The 21,939-nt window shown below is 44.6% G+C and overlaps 4 protein-coding genes across 7 annotated transcripts in view; 1 reads left to right on the forward strand and 3 right to left on the reverse strand.

Annotated features, from left to right (window-relative positions):
* trappc8 (trafficking protein particle complex subunit 8) overlaps positions 1-21,939 on the forward strand; it is a 41,012-nt gene that overhangs the window by 7,882 nt on the left and 11,191 nt on the right. Inside the window, exons 8-36 of one of the 3 annotated variants that reach the window (XR_015096405.1) lie at positions 38-246; positions 322-437; positions 500-650; positions 995-1,095; positions 1,580-1,685; positions 1,758-1,889; positions 2,220-2,444; positions 3,056-3,161; positions 3,239-3,433; positions 3,878-4,044; positions 4,388-4,462; positions 4,801-4,903; positions 4,979-5,139; positions 5,204-5,634; positions 6,045-6,198; positions 6,289-6,385; positions 6,963-7,031; positions 7,109-7,167; positions 7,322-7,522; positions 8,076-8,177; positions 8,287-8,426; positions 8,504-8,593; positions 9,556-11,382; positions 11,605-11,948; positions 12,584-12,733; positions 13,995-14,142; positions 16,078-16,227; positions 18,474-18,696; positions 19,345-19,418. Coding sequence is in view for 2 of the 3 variants with exons in the window: in XM_086088220.1 (XP_085944346.1) it covers positions 38-246; positions 322-437; positions 500-650; positions 995-1,095; positions 1,580-1,685; positions 1,758-1,889; positions 2,220-2,444; positions 3,056-3,161; positions 3,239-3,433; positions 3,878-4,044; positions 4,388-4,462; positions 4,801-4,903; positions 4,979-5,139; positions 5,204-5,634; positions 6,045-6,198; positions 6,289-6,385; positions 6,963-7,031; positions 7,109-7,167; positions 7,322-7,522; positions 8,076-8,177; positions 8,287-8,426; positions 8,504-8,593; positions 9,556-9,814 (3,449 nt within the window). In the remaining variant the exon portion in view is untranslated. Of the gene's footprint in view, positions 1-37; positions 247-321; positions 438-499; positions 651-994; positions 1,096-1,579; positions 1,686-1,757; positions 1,890-2,219; positions 2,445-3,055; positions 3,162-3,238; positions 3,434-3,877; positions 4,045-4,387; positions 4,463-4,800; positions 4,904-4,978; positions 5,140-5,203; positions 5,635-6,044; positions 6,199-6,288; positions 6,386-6,962; positions 7,032-7,108; positions 7,168-7,321; positions 7,523-8,075; positions 8,178-8,286; positions 8,427-8,503; positions 8,594-9,555; positions 11,383-11,604; positions 11,949-12,583; positions 12,734-13,994; positions 14,143-16,077; positions 16,228-18,473; positions 18,697-19,344; positions 19,419-21,939 lie in introns of those variants that run through there. The other 2 variants (XM_086088219.1, XM_086088220.1) reach the window with 2 other exon arrangements.
* LOC147166610 (antihemorrhagic factor cHLP-B-like) lies at positions 11,101-12,748 on the reverse strand. 2 transcript variants are annotated; one of them, XM_086088231.1, is made up of 7 exons: positions 12,551-12,748; positions 12,208-12,318; positions 12,051-12,135; positions 11,786-11,955; positions 11,603-11,719; positions 11,378-11,458; positions 11,101-11,309 (listed from the first exon to the last, which is right to left on the reverse strand). In XM_086088231.1, the coding sequence occupies exons 1-7, from the start codon at positions 12,746-12,748 to the stop codon at positions 11,178-11,180; spliced, it is 894 nt and encodes a 297-aa protein (XP_085944357.1). In that variant the 3' UTR covers positions 11,101-11,177. The 2 variants fall into 2 exon arrangements, with proteins under 2 accessions (XP_085944357.1, XP_085944358.1); XM_086088232.1 differs by having other exon boundaries at positions 11,101-11,287; positions 11,329-11,458.
* On the reverse strand, positions 14,664-16,320 carry LOC147166611 (antihemorrhagic factor cHLP-B-like). The gene is made up of 7 exons (XM_086089560.1): positions 16,045-16,320; positions 15,708-15,818; positions 15,551-15,635; positions 15,226-15,395; positions 15,043-15,159; positions 14,896-14,976; positions 14,664-14,822 (listed from the first exon to the last, which is right to left on the reverse strand). The coding sequence occupies exons 1-7, from the start codon at positions 16,240-16,242 to the stop codon at positions 14,664-14,666; spliced, it is 921 nt and encodes a 306-aa protein (XP_085945686.1). The 5' UTR covers positions 16,243-16,320.
* Positions 18,046-19,430, reverse strand: LOC147166612 (alpha-2-HS-glycoprotein-like). Its single transcript, XM_086089561.1, has 5 exons — positions 19,227-19,430; positions 18,664-18,774; positions 18,508-18,592; positions 18,109-18,310; positions 18,046-18,061 (listed from the first exon to the last, which is right to left on the reverse strand). Exons 1-5 carry the CDS (start codon positions 19,428-19,430, stop codon positions 18,046-18,048), a joined length of 618 nt encoding a protein of 205 aa, XP_085945687.1.

Below are 21,939 nucleotides of genomic sequence, written 5' to 3' on the forward strand. Positions count from 1 at the left end.
CCGCGATGTTGTGCCCACCTTCTCCTCTGCCGCGTAGAAGGCGGCCGCCTGGAAGCGGGCCCGGTGAGCATCGGCAGCCTCGGGGACGCCAAGAAGGGCAGCAGGGAGGCGGAGGGTGCGGCGGGGGGTCACGGGGCCTGCCTGACCCTCAGTGACCACGACCACATCCGGCAGTTTGTCCAGGAGTTCACCTTCCGAGGCCTGCTGCCGCACATCGAGAAGAACATCCGGCAGCTCAACGACCAGGTGCTCAACGCTGACGTCGGCTGGCCTCGTCCCCTAAAATGGACACTGATGACCATCTTGCTGTCCTCCCCGCAGCTGGTGTCCAGAAAAGGTTTGAGTCGCTCCCTGTTCACGGCCACCAAGAAGTGGTTCGGTGGCGGCAAAGCGCCCGAGAAGAGCGTCAGCGAGCCCAAGAGCACCAGCGGCCTCCTGTAAGCTCGGACTTCTTCCGCGGTTGGGTTGAGTTTTTCATTTTTGACCCGTGTGACGGCAGCTACCCTCCGGAGGCCCCGGAGCTGCAGATCAGGAAGATGGCCGACCTGTGCTTCCTGGTGCAGCACTACGAGCTGGCCTACAGCTGCTACCACACGGCCAAGAAGGACTTCCTGTCAGACCAGGCCATGCTTTACGCCGCCGGCGCCCTGGTGAGGACGGCAACGCCCGTCGACTTGTAGCAACATTTCATGAGGGATAGCTAGCATGGCTGCAAGTTAGCGTTGGGTCATCAATCAATCAATCAATTGCCTTTATGGCTCCAGGTGATTTTTTTTTTTAATCATCCATTTTTCCCCCCAGCCACTTCAATAGTTCAAAGGATGTCCTTGTGTGCTCTTCTTTCACTCACAACGTAACAGCAAACAGGAAATGAGCTAGTTTACAAAAGCACAAGTTTGTTGCTCAAGATAGTGAGAAATGTCACTTTTCCAGCCCAACCTTCTTCACGCTGATGTTCATACTTGACGCTTCATGTTCTTCATGTTCTGTCTAGGAAATGGCTGCAGTGTCGGCCTTTCTGCAGGCTGGAGCCGCGCGGCCGTACCCCGCACACTACATGGACACGGCCATCCAGACCTACAGAGACGTCTGCAGGTAGAAAACAAGCACAAAACGGTTTTTCTTAGTATTAGTTTTATTTTTCAGAAATATGGAGTATTTGTTTTAGCAGAAGGGGGGGGGGGGCGGCTAAGCTCACAGTGTTGTGGAATAAAATAAACAATTGCCAAACGACCTCCATATGGCCATTTATTTCAGTCATACTGAAATAAACGTTTAAAATCAACCCAGTTTGTTTAGTTTTTCTGTTTTAAATCTAAAATGTGCAACTGTTTTCTGCCTTAGTTTTACAGTCAACCTGATGCGGGAGAACTCGTATTTGGGTTACCAAAAGTCGTTTCATGTTGTCAGTCATGTTAGAGAGCATAAGAACAGACGCTAACACATTTGCAAACGTGTGTTTTAATTACTTGAAGTGACTTTTTTTTTTTTTTTTTTTTTTACGCTTACGCTCTGGCAGAGTTTCACCTTTTGCACGTTGTTGTGTCATGTAGCCTGTTTCCCGCCGTGTGTCTGACAGGAACATGGTTCTGGCCGAGCGCTGCGCTCTCCTCAGCGCCGAGATTCTCAAGAGTCAGGCAAAATACTCGGAAGCTGCCACGCTGCTCATCAAAATGACCAGCGAGGTGAGAAATCCTGCCGGGACCGGACCAGCTTCAATTTCACAATTTGTTTTGTCTCCCTGGTTTCCCGTCCAGGACTCGGACCTGCGCAGCGCTCTGCTGTTGGAGCAGGCGGCCCACTGCTTCATTAACATGCGCACTCGCATGCTGCGCAAGTTTGCCTTCCACATGATCCTCGCCGGGCACCGCTTCAGCAAGGCGGGCCAGGTGAGCCGCCGGCCGCCATCTTGTGACCACAACTTAGTTTCTTATTATTTCTAGTGAAGGGGGCGGGGGGCAATACACTTCATAAAGTTACAAATGTACGACTTTTTTTTCGCACTTTGCCACTTTATAAAGTTTTTTTTCGTGTGAAAGTTGTTGTTTTTTGTCGGAATACTTCGCCCACCCTCTAAAAAAATAAAAAAATAATTCATAGGTGGCCCTAATATGCCGTTGTAAAGATTTGATGTACAAGATGGAAAAATGTTGTCTCATTTTCCAAACTTGACATTATGCAGGGGTGTTTGAATTTGTACATTTTTTGTCGTGGCGCAGAAGAGGCACGCGTTGCGCTGCTACTGCCAGGCCATGCAGGTGTACAAGGGCAGGTCGTGGTCGCTGGCCGAGGACCACATCAACTTCACCATCGGCCGGCAGTCGTTCACGCTGGGCCAGCCCGAGAAGGCCGTGCAGGCCTTCAAGCAGATCCTGACCAACGACAGTCGGCAGACGGCCACGCAGCAGGGCGCCTTCCTCAGGGAGTACCTCTACGTTTACAAGGTGACGGCTCGCGCTCGCGGCGCCCGTCGGGTTCGCGTTGTAACGGACATATGGAGAAAATGTTACCTTCCTGATTTGGGCCGGCTTATAAGATAATTGCCAGCAATTTCAGGTTGCTCACCGTTGATCAGCGTATTTACGTAGACAAACATGGCAGAAATGAGCGTTGGCCTTTTCCTGCTCCACTTTGCCTTGTGTAGCTGCTGCAGAAAGGATTTGTTTGTTGCTATAAGAATTAATTTGAAAAGGTATTGTTGTTTTATCTGTGATCCACAAAAATGTCGCATTTGTATCAAATGCCATCACATTTCTGTAGGTGCAAAAAGCAGGATTGAAGGAGATTGACATTGAATAACCTTCAGCAAAAAGTAGGCTGAGCTTGAAATACTTCCTGTATTCACACCTCTTAGATTTTTCTCTCTCAAAATACTCAGGTTCACCATAATACGTATTTTCTCCTTCATCCTGTCATTTTATATTTTTTTTACATTTGCTATAATGTTTAGTAAAAATTGTTTGGATACTTTTACATGTTCATAGTTTGTTTTGTTTTGAATTTACAGTAATTCTTATATGAATGAAATGTTGACGTCCATCTGCGTGTCTTGCAGACGGTAATCAGCCAGAGTGGCGCGAGTCTGCCTCACCTGCCGCTGCCGTGCATTCTCAGCGCCGCCACCCGGGTCTACTTCGGACACGAGCGCCGTTTGGCCGAGGGTAACGTGCCGCTCGCTCGCCGCCCCCAGTGGGAGCCGGCGTTCAGGTTGTGACGCGGGATGGCGTGGCGTTCGCAGGTGAGAAGCAGGCCGCCACCCACGTTTCGCTGGACCAGGAGTACGACGCGGAACAGGCGTCCATGTGGTGCAAGCTGGAAGAGCGGCTGGTGGGCGTCGCCAATCGAGGAAGCGTCCCGGCTAACTTCCAGCCCAGCCAGTGCTACCTCAACAGCCAGACGGATAACCTGCGCCACCCGCTGGCCGCTGTGGAAGGTACGACAGGGCGACTTGAACTCGGCAAACCCAAAACTGTGTAATCGTGCAATATCCAAAGCAATGTTTGCCCTCGGAAACAATGTAAATCCAATGAATCTGTTCCAGACACCCTAAAGAAAATGAAGGCCTCCCATGAAAGTGTGCTGAAACGTTCTGCTTTTATTTTGAACATCTGACTTTTGACAGGATGTGATCCAGAACTTGCATTGTACGCTTGCCGTCAGTCTGTTCAAATCTTTAAATGAAACTTCTTTGTACAAAAACAGGACTAAATTTGGGCAAACAAAATTGTCAATAACTGAGTCATTTGAAAACGGAGGTTCCTCTCTCTCGGGGTGGTCTGGAACGTAACCCGTTTGTTAAAGGCGGGATTACTGCATGGCTGACTTGCTGCCGCTTGGTGAAGACGTGATGACCCGCTTGCGGCGTGTTGTTTTGCAGAGCCGGTGGTGGTGGAGGTGATGTTCAGGAATCCCCTGAAAGTTCCTCTGACGCTCTCCCGCCTCTCGCTGCTCTGGAAGTTCACGCGCGACCACCACGCCGGCGCAGACGACGCTGAGGACAGCGGAGACGACCTTGTCAGCAACCAGGACGTTTTGGAGGATGAGGTCGCCATGCGTTTATTTTCACGTGACGCCTTCCCCAGGATGACATCTTTGTTTTGTGTCTTTCCGCTTGTGTGTGTGTGGTTTTGGCTTTTTGTGTGTTTTTTGCGTACTCTTTGCTTATTTAGTTTGTGTGTTTATTTGTAAGTTTCACTTTTGTTTGCTTGTTTTAGTCTGTGTGTGTTTTTAGTTGTCTGTATTTTTATAAGTGCACGTTAGTGTGTTTTTGTTAGAATTTCTGTTTGTCTTGAATTATCTGTGTTTCTGTGTGATAGTTTTGTGTTGTGTGCAGTTCTATTAATTTGTGTGCGTTGGACTCTTTGACCGCGTTTGCCGTGTTTTCCAGGCGACGCAGAGAGACGAACTGGTCACTACCGAGACCATCCTGGACTTCCACTTGGCTCCCGAGGAAACTAAAACGGTGAGTGGACGCTAGCCACTTAGCTGCATTAGCGTCTTACGATGCATAACAATCTTTGTCAAGATTTTGACTGTAATTATCTTTGTTAGCATTTTGAGCATAACAATCTTTATTAACATGTAGAAGAAAAAAATGTCGAAGCAACTTCAATGTAACAATCTCTTTTATTGTCTTGAAAATAACAATCTGATATTATATTGGACATAATCTGTTTGTGTCTTGAACCTCATTTGGATTTACGTCTTGATCAGACTCATCTTCGTTAGCATCTTGAGCATAACAATCTTCGTTTGCGTCTTGAACATGATCTGTGAGCATGACACTTTTTTGCAAAGCAGGCTCGGCTGAGGCTGCTGCCGCGCCGGACGGGCTGCCTGAGTATCACGGGCGTGGTCTACGACCTGGCCGCCGCGTCCTCGCCGGAGACGTCGGACGACGACGGTAACGTGAGCGCGCCCGACCGAGCGTTTGTCATCCGCCACTCACCTGACGCCTGGCACGCCGCTCCTCTCGCAGGGCTGCAGAAGGCGGAGACCGCCGTGGTGGTCAGCGGGAAGCAGGACCTGAAGATCCGAGGCCCGCGACTAAATCACACCAAAGAGGACAAAATGTTTGTGCGCTACGGACCCGACCGGCGCTTGGAGCCCATTATTACGCCTCCGATGCCCCTCATGGAGGTAACTCATTAGAACGCAAAAGGACCGGTCGCCAGCCATTGTGATGACGCGTCGGTCCTGTCAGGTGTTCTTCCTGCAGTTTCCGACAGCCCTGCTGTGCGGCGAGATCCGCAAGGCCTACGTGGAGTTCTGCAACGTGAGCGGCGTATCCCTGTGCGGCCTGCGCGTGGCGTCCACTCACCCCGACTTCTTCACCTTCGGCAGCCCGGCGGCCGGCACGCCGCTCACGCCGCTCAGTCCCGCCTCGGCCGAGAACTGCTCGGCCTACAAAACGCTGGCGGCGGAGCCGGCGTCCTCGGCCGGCCGCGAGACGCTGGTGTCGGCCGGTGACTTTGGGCCCGCGTCCGACGTGGCGGACATCCCCGTCGGCGGCGCCCTGCAGCCGGGACAGTCCGCGCAGCTTCCGCTCTGGCTGCGAGGACCGGACCAAGAAGGAGTTCACGAGATCAACTTCCTCTTCTACTACGAAAGCCCCGAGAAAGGAACCAAGATCAGGTAGATTTCGTACCTTGGTCTTGGTAATGACAATGTCGCAATTGTTATTTATTTTAGGGGTGTCAGGCGATTCAAATTTTAATCATAATTAATACTATAAGAGTAAATATGGGATAACTTATGTTACATCTATTCCAACAAATTGTATATAAATAACTTGTGAAATTCTGCACCTTTTTTTCACCCCAGTCTCCACAAATATATTATTAAATGTGTTACTTGTATTTATTACTTTTGCTGCGTTGCAACAAAAGTAAGGGGCGCTCATTAATTGCGTGTTAAAAAAAATTGTGGTGTTAAAGGAACTTTAAATTAATTCAAAATTAACTCACTAATTTTGACACTTTTAATTATTAATTTATTAAAATTGGTCTTTCTTTTTTTTTATACCGTTTTACTTCCTTCCTCAGCCACCGGGTGGTTCGTCACTCGGTGTTCATCTGCGCCAGTCGCTCTCTCAGCGTTCAGGCGTCGGCCCGGGCCAGCGCGGTGCCACCCGCGCAAGGATCGGACCAGGATGGCGGCAGCACGCTGGTTTTCATCGACGTGGAGAACATCAACACGGTGGGCGCTGCGGCAACGTCGCGCTCGGGCTGGGCTTACGCCGCGATGACGCCCGCTCATGTCACTTTTTGTCCGTCTGTGGCCTCGCAGAGCGAAGCGGGCGTGCGCGAGTTCCATATCATTCAAGTTTCCAGCAGCAGTCGACACTGGAGCCTCAGCAAGTGCATCAACCCGGCCAAGGAGAAAGGTACGGACCCAACGCGCAATCCGACACCAGCCGCTACAACCACAGTTGGCGTCCACTAGTGCTGGCACTAGCGAAGATTACGAAGACCGATTATTCAATCAATTAATCGTCTAATCTGATTCATTTTAATTTTGTGTTAAAGTACTATTACAAAAGCTTTTTTTCCCCCTGATTACTGTTTGTGTGTTCCAAAGTAAAAACCGAATTTTGCAAATGTCTTCTTTTGATAAAACAGAGAAGAACTATGAAGGACTACAGAAATCAGTCAACATTTACTGTTGATATGCTAAAATTTGAGGTTTTGGACAATTTTAAATTAAAATTCAATAGGAAGACCATCAAGCCCCGAGTATTTTCCACCACTGTACTGGATTCAAGAAAATAAATCGCTTTCACGTTTCATCTCATGGCTCCAAGCGGTTACTCGATTATTTAAATAGCTGTCGATTCATTTGATAATCAATTATTGTCGGTTAATTTTGACAGTTCTACGGTGCATTTTTCGCCGACTTGATCAACATGTTGGGCAGTTTTGTGTCGTTTAAATCTGTTTTGACGTTTTTTTTTACCCCTTCAGACTGCAAAGTGAGCAGCAGAGAACGAGCCAAGCTTTGTTTTCGAGCCACGCCGTGCAAACCTCAGCAAGGTGCGTGGTCGGTCGCGTACGTACGTCGTGGACAACGCGCTTCAGTCATTGAGCCTTTCTTGCGTTTGTGTTTGAAGCGATCTCGGACGACGGCGAGATGTTCACTTTTGCCGACGTCAACCTGGGCAACGAGCGGGTATGCATGCATGTTTAAACTTTGAACAAAAGTCATTAGCTCAATGCTAATGTAGACTATAATGCAAAACGCCATAGACGAGCTAATGAATTTAGCATCAAAGTTATCCTACTAACAGGCGCGAAGCAGATATAAGCGGATCATATTTTTATAGATCGTCAGTTCGGCCACGCCATGCGGCGACTTCTTCTTCCGATGCCGCCGGACGTCCGAATCTCGGCGCGCTGACGTGGGGTCGTCGGGGTCAAGGACGCCATCCGGCGGCAGGAACCCGAGCCGGGACGCCAGGAAGGACCTGCTTCACGTGGCCGACGAGTGCGAGCGGCTCGACCTCAACATCATCGTCATCTGGAAGGTCAACTTGAGTCTTCATCAATGTTTGTGTGATCATGAATGTCTTTGTGTATATGACAAGTTTGCTCCAGAAAACATATAAATACGTTCTATTTGAAATACTACCATGCTCCCAAAGGCGTATTTATAATTTTTTTTAATGTTATTTTTTTATGTTAGAGCATACAGAAAGCTTTTGATGCAGCAATGGTAGTTATTACAAAACACGGCCAGCAGGTGGCAGCAGAGTATAAGAGATCAACCAGTCGGGAGCAAAATGACTGCCAGTCAATGAGTTAATACTCATTTTTGAGTCGTTTGAATTTTGAAATAACTAATTTAATAAATATTGTTTAATTCAAAAGGAACTTTTTTAGTGTTTCAAAGAATTTTATTTGTCTTAACATTTTTTTAATTTTTATGTTCAATACCAATACAAGTACTCAACTTTTGAGTAGTCACAGATACCGATACTAAGTACCAGTAACAAAAAAAACAATGATAGCTAATTTTAGAGAAAGACCACCTGCACATCCCAGAAAAGCACTTTTACGTCTGCGTTTGCGTGCGTGCAGGCGTACGTGGTGGAGGACAACAAGCAGCTGATCCTGGAAGGTCAACTCCACGTGGCGCTGCAGACGGTCGGCAAGGAGGCCACTTCGCTTACGGCCAAGCAGGTGGCCGCGTCTTTCGGACCCGTTTTCATATTATGACCGGCTGCCTTTCAAAAGGAACTTTATTGACATCCAAGCTTTTTGACGTGTCGCGTCCGCTTGTCTTTATCAGGAAGATCAGGAGATGGTTCTGCTCAAGTTCAAATCGGACCCGCCTCCTCCCGCCACGCTGCCGTCCGCGCAACTGTCACGCCTCGTCAAGAGCAACCTGCACTACGCGGAGACACACGCGCACGACTTCACGCACGACAGGTCGCGCACACGCATGCACGCACACGATGAGGACGGACGCGGTGGTGAAAGTTTTTTTATTTATTTTTTCTCCGTAGAGTTTGCGTGGTTCCGGTTGGTCTGGTTTTGTCCAACTGCTGCTGGACCGACGTGGACGTCAGCGTAGACCTTAGGCAGAAAACCAGCAGGTGAGTGTTAGGGCTCATTAAGTGATTCAATTTGTATTCACAAAAGTTCATTTCGATTTATTTGGGATTTCTTTCGATTCACTTCAATCTGTTATTGATTAATTATGGAACATCAAGCCTTCTTAAGTATTAAGGATATGATAAAAACTCCACAAACATTAAATTCCCCATAAAATTTTGCAGAGGAAGGATGAGATGAAAATATTTTCATAATTCTACATCAATAATTGTAAATATAATATAAATTAAAAAAGATTCAGAACGGTCTTAAAGTCAGGTTCAGTCAACCTAAAACATTTAATAAACATCAGACAAAGAAGGAAGGAAGACAAGAGACTTGGATTCTTTGGACAGAGATGTGCATAGATTACAATCTCCTACCGGCTCTGCCGGCCGGGCCCTCTCTTTTGATTGGGTAGTCACTAGTTGCATAGCCGTTGCTGCTCTAAAGGGAGGGGGGCACACAGCAGCAACCATCGGATATCAGTCAGTGCTGAAAATAATACAGAAGGTTTCAACAGTTCAGCCGCTATCTTGTGATAAGGCACACTTCCTGTTTTGCATCCTTCTCACCAGGCTCTGCTCTCTTCGCAGATAACTCCAACTCACATGATTTAAAACAAGGTTTGCAATACTATAAGAGTAAATATAGGATAACTAATGAACATTTATTCTAACAAAGTACAATAAGTCAGGTCTTTCATAAATGTAAGAAAATACTTTTAAATTCATTTGAACAGTGAATGTCAAAACGGTAAAGTAAAATAAAAAACCTCAGCCTTTAAAACTCTATTTTCTTATAAAAATATGGGAAAAAGTGATATTAAAATAATCGATATCGGGCTCACAAAGGAGAATCGATGTGATATTGATTATTAGATTTTTTAAAACCCAGCCCGAGTGAGTTTGTGAGTCAACGCTGGGCGTCGGCTCTTTGCCTGCTCCCCTTTCTTCTTTTTCAGTTCGGAGTCGAGCGAGTTTGCGTGCAGCTTCACGTGGGTGGGCCAGACTGGCTACCGTCTGGCGCTTTGTCCTCATCAGACGCGTCGTCTGGAGCTGCGAGCCTGCTTCCTCGGACCCGGCGTCTATAACATCAACACGCACGCCGTTTGCGCCGCGCACGCCCCGCCCCAAGACCGCCGCCACGGCCAAGCCCAGGCGGAGGTCGAGCAGCACGACGCCGGGCCGGCGCTCATCGTCATCACCGACAGCAGCCAATGACATGGCCGCAAAAAAAAAAAACGGAAGAAGAAGTGGCCACTTCCTGGATGCTCATCAGGAACTTCTTTGCTTTGCCACAAATGTTCACGTGTGCGTGCGTGCGTGCGTGCGTGCTTGCGAGCAGCATCAGAAGTCCGATCAGGACTCGTCCAGGTAGGGAGCGACGTCCTGCATTGCACCTTTTTTTTGGGGGGGGGGAGGCAAGAAAATGCGACTGCAGCATGTCTTACGTGTTTGACACTCCCAAACGAGCCTCCCCCCTCCCTCACGGATTCCACAGCAGTCTCGTGATCTGGGTTTGGTTTTTAAAAGTCCCCGACAACCTTGTGTGTTTCTGGTGTATTATATTCTATTTCTAACACATATCATGTACATAGAAAATAAACCTCAACTAATTCTCCACTGGCGGTGTCAACATTCAATTCTGGCTTTTTTTCCTCAACTTTAGGCTAAAAATGAAACTTGTCGGCATGATGTTGAAGTCCATTTTTCTTGGAGGTGGAATCATCCGGAAAATTCCAGCAAGATGGAGAATAACGTAGAAACCGCTTTGATTGATTTGCTTTCATTTTGATAAAGAGCTCAAATCCAAGATGGCGCACATGTTCAAACCTTTTCTGCCACTGAACAAATGAGATGACATGAATATGCAAAACGCCACAGAAACTCCGCCCATCTATTTTATCTCTAGCTTCAGCAGGCCAACAAAGCGGACCTGGATGCTGTCAAAGGTTTAGTTAGCGGAAACTCACGATAAAAAAACAAACAAGGTCATTAAAATAAGACACAAATTTTTTTTAAACTGAAACTACTAAAACTAGAGAGGAAATGTCCGGTAATATCATGCACGAACCTCTGGGGATGATTTTAAGTATTGCGCAATGACTGATCTTGAAATGCAAAGTCGTTACATATCAAGTTTCACTTCCTGCAAAATTAATCCACTTTTGCGTTGAGAAACTGATTTGTTCAGGGCCAATAAATTGTTAGTGAAGTCGGTCAGTATTCATTTGCACCAAGTGGAAAAGATTGTGTCAAAGTTTAATACCAACACTGAATATTAAAATGATTCTTAATTGCAAAAGTTATATTTTTTTGCCCCTCCAGGCAGCAACGCAGCTCAAGTTAAATGGACATTTAAACACATGAGTAAATCATTTTTAATACCTGAAATGTTACATTTTTACCTCTTGGTTTCAATTTCCAAGGGTGCAAAGTTCCCAGGGTCAGCAACAAGATATAAATTGTTTGACACTCAATTTACATTCAAGGATGTTTGCTCAAAACAGATTTTTTTTTTTTTAAATAAAATAAAAGTAGTGGCAACTGCTTTAAATTATTTTTTATTGTAATCAGATTGACGTCACTTGAGCGGGAAGGGACAAATATGGTGTATGGACGGGTCGGGCTTTCTCAGCTTGTCCTTACAAACGCAAGCTTCCGGACTTTGGTGGAACAGCGGCTTGCAAACGGCTTGCGGCTCAGCGCTCGGATTCTGTGGACAACGAAGGAACGATGAGGCACTCCGTATGCGAGTAGCTGCCGTGCTTTGTGTGGACTTACCTTAGGTGGGTACATTTCACAGTCAAGGTTCCCAAGTTGTTGGTGCGAGTTGTAATAGGACGTTTGGCAATAGACGTGATGCTTCAAAGAAAAGCAAGTCAGATTACGAGTGCATTCTTTCACTTTGCAGCTTCAAGAAATACGAATTTCAAATATTCACGAGTGCGACACAAAGCAGACATTTAAAAGGATAAAAAAAATAATAATAATGAATGTTGATCTTACAGCTCTGTCCGGGCAGAGAGGCGAGCAGGCCACAATCGCATTCCTGGCTCCGGTGGGACACGACGTCTCCACCAGGGCGAACCTCAGCTGAGCAATGGCGCCGATCCTCGCGTCATCCTGCCACAAAGGATGAGGAGTTCAATAAATAAAAAGCAGGAAAAAAAAAGAAAAACTTCAACTCACCCTGATTGTAACGTGAGCAACTTCCATCAGGGTGAAGTAATTGTGGTGTTTGCTCTCCCGGTTGAACTTGACGACAGCGAAGTGCGCCGCCTTGACGACAGTTGGCTCGTCCAGCGGCAACAAGCGCGGGCAGGACGGACAAGTCGTCAAAAGCTCCTCATTGGTAAGTTCTGCACACACGTACCGTCTTCCCGTAAGCGCATATACACTCAGAAGCCAGTTGAGAAAAATCTTTTGGGATCGACCACAAAGTGTGTGTGATGACCTGGTCGGGTGGTGCATTCGTATTTGGTGATTTTGGCCACGCCCCACATCACCCAGAATTCAACACTGCAGGTGGCCACTGCGCCCTGGAAACAGAAAAACAATTAGAACGTTAGCATCCTTAGCATCCGTCGACTTGAGCGCGAAAGAATATTCACCCGTTCGTCCAGCCGCCACAGTTGACATTCGTCGGCAGGTTTGGGGTTGCTGAAGTGACATTTGGTCTGCACCAGCTTCACGTTCACGTCGATGTGGCAACCGCCGGAAAACTGAAAGACAAAAAGAGAATCATGAGCCTGTTAAGACGCTTCTCATGAGTCACTCCTTGAAGATGCCGTTTGTGCCACTAACCATGCTAGGTGGCTAAATGTTAGCATTGCCACAACAAAAAGCATGGTCAACACGTGTTGGCATTTGAAATTTGCATTGTTTTTTTTTTAAACACCAAATGAATGTTTTACCAGTAAAGGAATACAAACTATTATCATGCTAAGCGCTAACCTGTTGGTAACTGCTGCTCTGGACCTCCTGCAGCCTGAACTTGAACCCGTGCTTGTGCCTCCCGTTGATGTGCTGGACGGCCATGCCAGCCGCCGCCTTCGCGCTGTCCTCGCCGCACGTCACCGTTTGTGTCACCACAAAGCCTGGCAGAGCCGCCGCGCACCAGAGCAGAACCGCAAATAGGTGAGTCGCCATCATGACAAAGGATCGAATGGTGCAGGTGACAAACACTCGCTCGCACTTAAAGCAGGCTGGCGAGCTCTGCCGGCCAATCGCAGGGCAGGACAGACAGCCGACACCTGTGTGCTAATTAGTAGTAGGGGGGGGCGTGTCTTCAATTAATCACCACGGCGACGACTCATCGCCTCAGCTGAGCTTAAGGAAAGAACAAATGGACTTTGATTTAAAAAGATATAGATTTCAGAGTGGCAGCACGGTGGCTGACTGGTTAGCACGTCCGCCTCCCAGTGCAGAGGACGTGAGATCGAGTCCGGGCTTCGGCCTTCCTGGGTGGAGTTTGCATGTTCTCCCCGTGCTTGCGTGGCTTTTCTCCGGGTTTCCTCCCACATTCCAAAGACATGCATGTCAGGTTAATTGAGCACTCCAAATTGTCCAAATTGTCCAAATTGTCCAAAGGTGCGATTGTGAGTGCGGCTGGTTGTTGGTCTCGGTGTGCCCTGCGGTTGGCTGGCAACCAGTTGAGTGTACCCCGCCTACTGCCTGAAGCCAGCTGGGATAGGCTGCAGCACCCCCGCGACCCTTGTGAGGACAAGCGGTTAAGAAAATGGATTTTAGAGTAAAAACACTTTCCTTTTTTGAGAATTGTGTGTGTGTGTGTGTGTGTGGGGGGGTTGATTGTTTTAGGATTGACAATTTTGAGGGAATATATAACGACAGTAGATTCGCTATTTGCTGGGGAAAGCAGACAAGCCCAACGGCAGATAATAATTGTGCTTCCTTATGCAGTAACAGGAATTCAAAATTTATTAAAACGCGAATAAATACGGGATTGGGTCAAAACAAACTCAATTTGGAAGGAAAAAATGCCTTTTTTTTAGTAGAAAAGTAATTATTTTTCAAGGGGGAAAATGAAATTTGAAAAATAGTATTTTAACAATGATTGTTTTTCCCAAAAAAGAGAGCAATGTTTTTAGAAGTAGATTTATTTTAAAGAAAAAAACTCAAATTTGACTCAATGTCATCATATGCTTCTGAGAGAAAAAGTATTTCTAAAAAGCAATAAAAAAAATTCCCTCAAAGACAAAATATGTTTAAGATAAATTCAGAATCTTATATTTAAATATATATTTTATTTCAATTGAGATTTCACACGTTCTCATCAAGGCCTGTCAATTTATTCAACTTCAATGAAAAGAAACTTGGCTTTGAAATTGGACTGACAACTTTGGTGCGGTTGTCAAGTCCATCTTTTTATTCATTTTAGGCAGCTGGCCAAGGTGAAGCCCCGCCTTTCTCAACAGCAACTCTAATCCATGCCTTGGTTCCATCTGGCCCGGTTTACTCAGCCAGTCCTCCCTCAAGCGTCTCCAGTTGGTCCGAAAATGCTGCTGCTCGTCTCCTAACCGGCGCTGGTAGGATTAAGGCATAACGCCAGTTCTGGTCTTTCTGCTAGATTTCATTTGAAGATTCTTCCAATCTTGAAATGGCAACAGAGCTGATGGAGCCTTTTCACTTGCTGGGCCCTCCCTCTGGAACCGCCTTCCATTAACTTGGCAATCCTCCCTTTATCCACTTTTAAAGTATCTTTATTCTTTGGATTTTAACCTATATTGTGTTAAATTTAGTCATTACATGACAGATTTTTGCTCCATGTTCAGCCAATAGTTTAAGTACCTCAATAAGTCAAACTGAAGGTATTTTTTTTGAGAATTTCAGATTTTAAAAATGAGGAAAAGTACCAAAGCTTTCTAGAAACAGTTAAATCGCCCCCATACAGTATAAAGGGGGAATTTATCCCAATCCAATTTGGACCCAGTTCTTAGCCTTTAGCATGACAGCCAACTGTCCAAGCCCAAACGGCAGCCATGTTTGAAAAGAAGACCTTCAATCATGTGATCACAGAAGAGCAGCAGCAATTTTTTATGAAATATTTTTATTGAAGTTGCTGCGTGTTAAGCGGGAAGGGACAAATGTGGTGGATGGACGGCTGAGGATTTCTCAGCTTGGCCTTGCAAACGCAAGCTTCCGAACTCTGGTGGAATAACGGCCTGCAGACGGGCTCCGGCTCGCCAGCCGGGAGGGGCTCGGAATTCTGCGGAGAACCCCAGAGGAACGATGAGGCACTCGGCCACAAAGTCCACGGTGCGCTTTTGCTCAAGACTTACTTTTGGGGGGTACGTTTCACAGTCCAGTTCTCCCACTTGTCGGTGCGAGTTGTAATAGGACGCTTGGCAATAGACGTGATTCTTCAAAAGACAATAAGTCAGATCACGTGAAAAAAAAAAAAATGGCAACAAGCTAAGCTAACTCACAGCTCGGTCGGGGCAGCGAGGCGTGCAGGCGGCAAACGTGCCCTTGGACTCTCGGGGACACGTGGTCTCCACCAGGGCAAACTTCAGACGGGTGATGGTGCCGATGTTCACGTTGTCCTGAAGACGACGAGGCGTTCAAGTGGGCAATAAAGTTTAAAGAAAAGCGGAAAGGCGAGTCCTTACCGCGGCTGTGAGCTGAGCCACTTCCATCAGGGTGAAGTAATTGTGGTGTTGGCTCTCCCGGTTGAACTTGAGCACCGCCTCCTGCACGGCGCTCACGCCCGTCGGGTCGTCCAGAGGCAACAACTCGGGGCAGGAGGGACAAACCATTAGCAGCTCCTTGTTGGCCAGTTCTGCAAACAAAAAAGTACAGCTTCAACACCAAAATATGCTGGCCCAGCAGGCATCTGCCTTATTTGCCAGATGGCCAGTCCTGCACTGGTCAAGCAAGGGTTATAAATAGGAAAAAAAAGAAGCAGGGTGACAAGGTGCGTTTGTGTGTGATGACCTGGTCTGGTGGTGCATTCGTATTTGGTGATTTTGGCCACGCCCCACATCACCCAGAATTCAACACTGCAGGTGGCCACTGCGCCCTGGAAACAGAAAAACAATTAGAACGTTAGCATCCTTAGCAGCCGTCGACTTGAGCGCGAAAGAATATTCACCCGTTCGTCCAGCCGCCACAGTTGACATTCGTCGGCAGGTTTGGGGTTGCTGAAGTGACATTTGGTCTGCACCAGCTTCACGTTCACGTCGATGTGGCAACCGCCGGAAAACTGAAAGACAAAAAGAGAATCATGAGGCTGTTAAGACGCTTTTCATGAGTCACTCCTTGAAGATGCCGTTTGTGCCACTAACCATGCTAGGTGGCTAAATGTTAGCATTGCTACAACAAAAAGCATGGTCAACACGTGTTGGCATTTGAAATTTGCATTTTTTGAAACAACAAATGAATGTTTTACCAGTAAAGGAATACAAACTATTATCATGCTAAGCGCTAACCTGTTGGTAACTGCTGCTCTGGACCTCCTGCAGCCTGAACTTGAACCCGTGCTTGTGCCTCCCGTTGATGTGCTGGACGGCCATGCCAGCCGCCGCCTTCGCGCTGTCCTCGCCGCACGTCACCGTTTGTGTCACCACAAAGCCTGGCAGAGCCGCCGCGCACCAGAGCAGAACCGCAAATAGGTGAGTCGCCATCATGACAAAGGATCGAGAAGCGCAAACAACGCACGGCAGCCGTAGAGGACAAACTGCTCGCAAGCACTTTAAGGAGGCTGACGACCAATCACAGAGGAGGACAAATGCCTGACACCTGTGTGCTCAATTAGCACACAGGTGTGGTGGGCGGGTCTTCAATCAATCACCATGGTGACGACTCATTGCCTCAGCTGAGTGTTGGGAAAGAAAAAAAAATACACGTTGATTGTTTTAGGAAAACTTTATATTATACGGAAGCGTATTGCATTTACTTGAGAAAAAAAACGATTCAATCACCACGGTGACGAGTGATGGCGCATTCACCTCAGCTGGAAGCCGAAGGACCGAAAAATCTTTTTACATTTTTCAAGACCACATTTTTTTTTTCAATCCATTTTAGGAACAAAACCATTTTTAAGTCGATTTTTTTATTACAGTAGTCGTATGCATGAGGAAATAAGGATTTGTAAAAAAACAAAAAAAAACTTTTTAGGAACAAAATTTAAGACAAGTTCATCTGTATTATTGTATAAGGAAGGAAACCTGATAAAATATGGATTTATTCTCAAAAGGTTAAGAACAAAATTAATCTCATTTGACAACCAACCATAGTGGAGAAATGTCTGCTACACGCACGTGCCCTGATTACGTGCGTGGTTTGACTGCGTTGAGTTGACGCTCATCTGTAGTTCCAAAATGCAAAATAGATGAGAAAAGAGAATCCGGGGTACGTCTCATTTGCAACCGAATCTTGATTCTATCGGGATTCCTGAGCGAGATGACCCACAAGTACTTTGGTAGGATGTTTCCAATTGTCAAAAATGTTTAGCAAAGGTCACTCTTGACTCGTGGAGATATTACCCACTGTGCGTTACAATATACATCAGGCCACTGACAAGGTATACAGTATGAAGGTACACACACTTGAGATAAAAGGGCATGAAAAGAAAAGCTAGAGGCTTATCAGAACCTCCAAACACATTTGCTGGGATGGGGCAAAATGGAACTTTTATTCTGAAAATACGTGTCCACGTCAAGCCAAGGTTTCAATGTCTTTTGCATTCATGCCATGTAACCCCAATGTTATTCGATGGAGCCCAGACTCCAAACATGTGGGAGGGCAAAGGTCACAGGCAGAAAAACAGCAAGTCCTTGAAACCTTATGTTCATAGTTTTATTTTTTTTCAAAAGCAACCAAGCACACACCACAGACTTAAATGCATTAGTTTTTTTTATTGTTAATCACGAGTTCAAGCACAACGCCATGTTCAGCCTTTGGATCAATATGGCTGATTGACAATAAGCGGGAAGGGACAAATGTGATGGACGGCCGGCTTGCGGATTCCCAGCTGCGCCTTGCAAGCGAAAGCTTCCGGCCTTTGATGGAACAACGGTCCGCATGCGGGGTCCGACGCAGACTTCTGTGGGAAGGGAAAAAATAATAATAATAATTATGAAGTGCTTTGTGCGTACAAGTAACGACATGAATTTTTGTTGTTGACTTACTTGCGGCGGATAAAATTCACATTTAAGTTGCTCAATTTTAGCTTCCCTGTCGTAATAAGTGGCCTGGCAAAAGACGTGAACCTGAAAGGGAAAATAAATGCCGTCAAAAAATAAAGTAAAATTAAAGACAGTTGACAATCCTGACAAAGAAAACATTTGTCTTGGTTTGAACGTTGCATTAGCATGACGGCTAACTGACAGCTTGATTGGGGCAGAGAGGCGTGCAGGGTGCAAACGCAATGTTGGCCTCTCGGTGGCAGTCCGTCTCCACCAGGGCCAACTTGAGACTCGTCTGCGTGCCTAAGCCGAGAATGTACTGCCACGCAGGAAAAGATGGTTTCAAAACAAAAATACTCATTTGGCCTGTGATGCAGCAAAAGCAGTATTTCGCCCACCACGCTTGTCAGCTGAGCAATCTCCATCAGGGTGAAGAAATTGCGGTGTTGGCCCTCGCGGTTGAATTGGAGCACCACCTGGTGTGCCGCTTTCTCGCCTCTTGGGTCATCCAGGGACAACAAGACGGGGCAGTCGGGACAAATCATGACCATTTCCGCGTTGGTGTGTTCTGAAAACAGCCGGCATGTTAAACAAAAAAGCAGGTTAGGCAAAATAAAACTTGCCCTTAAAAGGAAAGTTTCAAGTTTGCATGGAGTGAGCGGGAAAGGATTCTGACTGAAATTCATCTTTTCAGAAGCATTTTCTAAATCAAATCATTTGACTCTGGTCAGTTTCCAACGACGGCGAGCGTTGGTGGCGCCTTACCTGGTCTGGTGGTGCAAAGGTGACTGCTGACCGAGGCCGTGCCGGATGCCACCGCAAGACGGACGCCGCACGTCGCCACCGCACCCTGAAACCAACAAGCCCTCATGAGCTGGCACCATGACGGGAGGGGGGCGAAGGTTGCGACGGAATAATTACACGTTCAGCAAATCTGAAGGGGACGCACTGCTGGTGAGATTTAGGGTTGCTGAAGTGACATTTGGTCTGCACCAGCTTGAGAGACACGTCCACGTGGCAGCCGCCCGGCACCTGATGGGGGGCCCCCCCAAAAAAAAATTTACATTTTGAAACTGTCAAAATTATTTCGACTTAGGAATTGGATTGATTAAATGGGAACGCTAAGCTAACCTGTTCACGAAAATGAACGTTTGCAAAGAAATTTAAACTGAGTAAATAGATTTCATTGTATTAAAAAAAGAAAAAAAAAAGTCAGTTGCCTAAATTTTAAAGTACAATTTACATGGAGAAAAAAAATACTAATAAAGTTTTTTGCTTTAGTTCACAAGCCAAAATTTTGGGGGTCAGGGGATATGTCGCTTCTGCATCTCACAAAAACTGTCAAATTAAGGTAAATCATTTCATAGCAAATTTTAAGACAAACGAAAGGCTAAAAGATCATTACACACTTGATAATTCCATTACTTCCTTAAAAAAAAAAAAAAAAACTTTTAAAGCATGCGGTGCTAATGCTAAATGCTAACCTGCTGATATTTGCTGCCGAGGATCTTGTTGAGCTTAAACTTGAAGCCGTGCTTGTGCTGCCAATTGATATGCTGGACGGCAATGTTGACCAGCGTCTCCACGCCATCTTTCCTGCAGGTGACCCCCGGCAAAGGCGCCGTCCTCAGGAGGGCCAGCGGGGCCAAGGCGCACCACAGCAGACCAACAAACAGGTGAGCGACCATCGTGAAGAACAGCAGATGACGAAAACACACTTGGGTGCACACTTTAAGCAGGATGACGAGCTCGGACCGCCAATCGCACGGGAGGTCAAACAGCTGGCACGTGTGAGCTCATTAGTGGCAGACCTGCTTGCAATCAGTGGCCAAAAATCAGGACACGCGCAATCGAGCAAACGATCAAAGTGGAGAAAAATCCGCGTCCGACCACAACAAAGTTTGAATTGTACAAAACAAACTCATTTTTAAGAAGGGAAAAATATATGATTTTTGGACAAAAGTTGCCGTTTTTACTTTTATTATTTGAATTCAATTTTCCATCATTTGCTTTTCCAAAAACTGTTTTCTATGGACTTTTTCTCAGAGAAATGCTTGATCGCCCCCCCCACATCAATTCCTTCTTTGAAGAAGAAAGAAAAATATTATTTATAGCTTAGAATATTTACAATTTATCATGAAAATAGTTTTATTTCGACAAAAAAAGTGATATATTTTTCAAGAAAGTGGTTTTGTCTTAAAAAAAAAAAAGGAAAAATATTGTTGGACAAAAAATGTGTTTAATAATTTTATAATATAAATAAAATGTTTTTGTTTTTGTGTGTATATATATATATATCTCCCCCCCATCAATTCCTTCTTTGAAGAAGAAAGAAAAATATTATTTATAGCTTAGAATATTTACAATTTATCATGAAAAAAGTTTTATTTCGACAAAAAAGTGATATATTTTTCAAGAAAGTGGTTTTGTCTTACAAAAAAAAGAGGAAAAATCTTGTTTGGACAAAAAATGTGTTTTATAATTTTATAATATAAATAAAATGTTTTTGGTTTTGTGTTTATGTATATACATACACACAGCGTTTTTCCCCCCGTTTTTTTTTTTTGCATGGGGGAAAAAAGCCTATTTGAGGTAAAATGAGTATTTTTCAAGATAATGGCTGTACAAAGAAAAACCTTTTTGAGGAAAAAGTCATATTTCAAGTATGTATTTATTTTTTCAAGAAAAAAAACAACACTTTTTGAGGTCAAGTAGCAACATTAAGATTAAAAAAAATATTTAAAAAAATAAAAGACAATATCTTCTGGGAATGTATTTTTCAGTATTTTATTTTAAATATATACAAATATTTTTATTATTTGAAGAAAAAAAGAATGTCATTTTTTAGGGGGGTGAACAAAACATTAACATGTAATAATGCCTGATTTTGGCTCATTGACTCCCATTATAAATCACAGTTTTTGATATGCTGTGAACCTGATGTGTTATAATGCATTTTCCATGATTACTGATGCAATCGCTTCTTTGACGAGTCATAAACATGAAAATAGAGGAATTTGTGTGTTGAGAGTGTTAACACAAAAATCCACTAGGTGGGGCCAAAGGCTAATAAATGAATACAAAATGCATGCATAAAAAAATTCTATTGTTATGACTTATGGACTTGTTTGAGCCTCTAACTATGTCATATGAAATATTCAAATTATTCTTTTATTTTATATATATATACAGCATAGTTAGTCTCCCTATTAGCATAATACCGCTATTATTGTCCATAGGGGGCATTAAAAAAAAAAAAAATTATATATGTGTAGATAGGTCTGATGCCACTGAACATTTTGAGCGGTTGAAAGTGAAAAAATATTCATAAATGACTAAGTTATCTCACTTCAAAGGAAATGCCTGATTTTGGCAAAATTACAAGTTTTGAAAAATGCCATTGTGTAAAAACTGGGCATGCATAAAAAAATTATATTGTTATGACTTATGACCTTGCTTGAGCCTCTAACTATGTCATATGAAATATTCAAATTAGTCTTTTATTTTATATATATATATATATACAGCATAGTTAGTCTTCCTATTAGCATAATACTGCTATTATTGTCCATAGGGGGCATTAAAAAAATAAAATAAAATAAAAACTATATATGTATAGATAGGTCTGATGCCACTGAACATTTTGAGCGGTTGAAAGTGAAAAATATTCATAAATGACTAATTTATCTCACTTCAAAGGAAATGCCTGATTTTGGCAAAATTACAAGAGTTTTGTGCTATTCGGAAAACTGCCATTGTGTGAAAACTGGGCATGCAGAAAAATTTCTATTGTTATGACTTATGGACTTATTCAAGCCTCTAAATATGTCATATGAAATATTCAAATTAGTCTTTTATTTTATATATATATATATATATATACAGCATAGTTAGTCTTGCTATTAGCATAATACTGCTATTATTGTCCATAGGGGGCATTAAAAAAATAAAATTAAATTAAAACTATATATGTATAGATAGGTCTGATGCCACTGAACATTTTGAGCGGTTGAAAGTGAAAAATATTCATAAATGACTAAGTTATCTCACTTCAAAGGAAATGCCTGATTTTGGCAAAATTACAAGAGTTTTGTGCTATTCAGAAAAATGCCATTGTGAAAAACTGGGCATGCATAAAAAAATTATATTGTTATGACTTATGGACTTATTCAAGCCTCTAAATATGTCATATGAAAT

The sequence above is a fragment of the Leptonotus elevatus genome, chromosome 11 (assembly GCF_054856555.1).
Source record: "Leptonotus elevatus isolate MCC_2025b chromosome 11, RoL_Lele_1.0, whole genome shotgun sequence".
Taxonomy (NCBI): domain Eukaryota; kingdom Metazoa; phylum Chordata; class Actinopteri; order Syngnathiformes; family Syngnathidae; genus Leptonotus; species Leptonotus elevatus.

Excerpts from the sequence above, each read along its gene's own strand:
- LOC147166610 (XM_086088232.1), bottom strand. The coding sequence starts at position 12,748 with ATGATGGCGACTCACCTATTTGCGGTTCTGCTCTGGTGCGCGGCGGCT. Across the intron at positions 11,459-11,602 it reads CTCTCTGCCCGGACAGAGCT|CATCACGTCTATTGCCAAAC; the intron begins GTAAGATCAACA and ends TTTTCTTTGAAG. Across the intron at positions 11,288-11,328 it reads CGCATACGGAGTGCCTCATC|CCGTTTGCAAGCCGCTGTTC; the intron begins GTTCCTTCGTTG and ends CTGAGCCGCAAG.
- LOC147166611 (XM_086089560.1), bottom strand. The coding sequence starts at position 16,242 with ATGATGGCGACTCACCTATTTGCGGTTCTGCTCTGGTGCGCGGCGGCT. Across the intron at positions 15,636-15,707 it reads TGTGGCGGCTGGACGAACGG|GGCGCAGTGGCCACCTGCAG; the intron begins GTGAATATTCTT and ends TTCTGTTTCCAG. Across the intron at positions 15,160-15,225 it reads TGGCTCAGCTCACAGCCGCG|GACAACGTGAACATCGGCAC; the intron begins GTAAGGACTCGC and ends CGTCGTCTTCAG.
- LOC147166612 (XM_086089561.1), bottom strand. The coding sequence starts at position 19,430 with ATGGTCGCTCACCTGTTTGTTGGTCTGCTGTGGTGCGCCTTGGCCCCG. Across the intron at positions 18,593-18,663 it reads CCTTCAGATTTGCTGAACGT|GGTGCGGTGGCGACGTGCGG; the intron begins GTAATTATTCCG and ends TGTTGGTTTCAG. Across the intron at positions 18,311-18,507 it reads CCTTTGCACCACCAGACCAG|AACACACCAACGCGGAAATG; the intron begins GTAAGGCGCCAC and ends GGCTGTTTTCAG.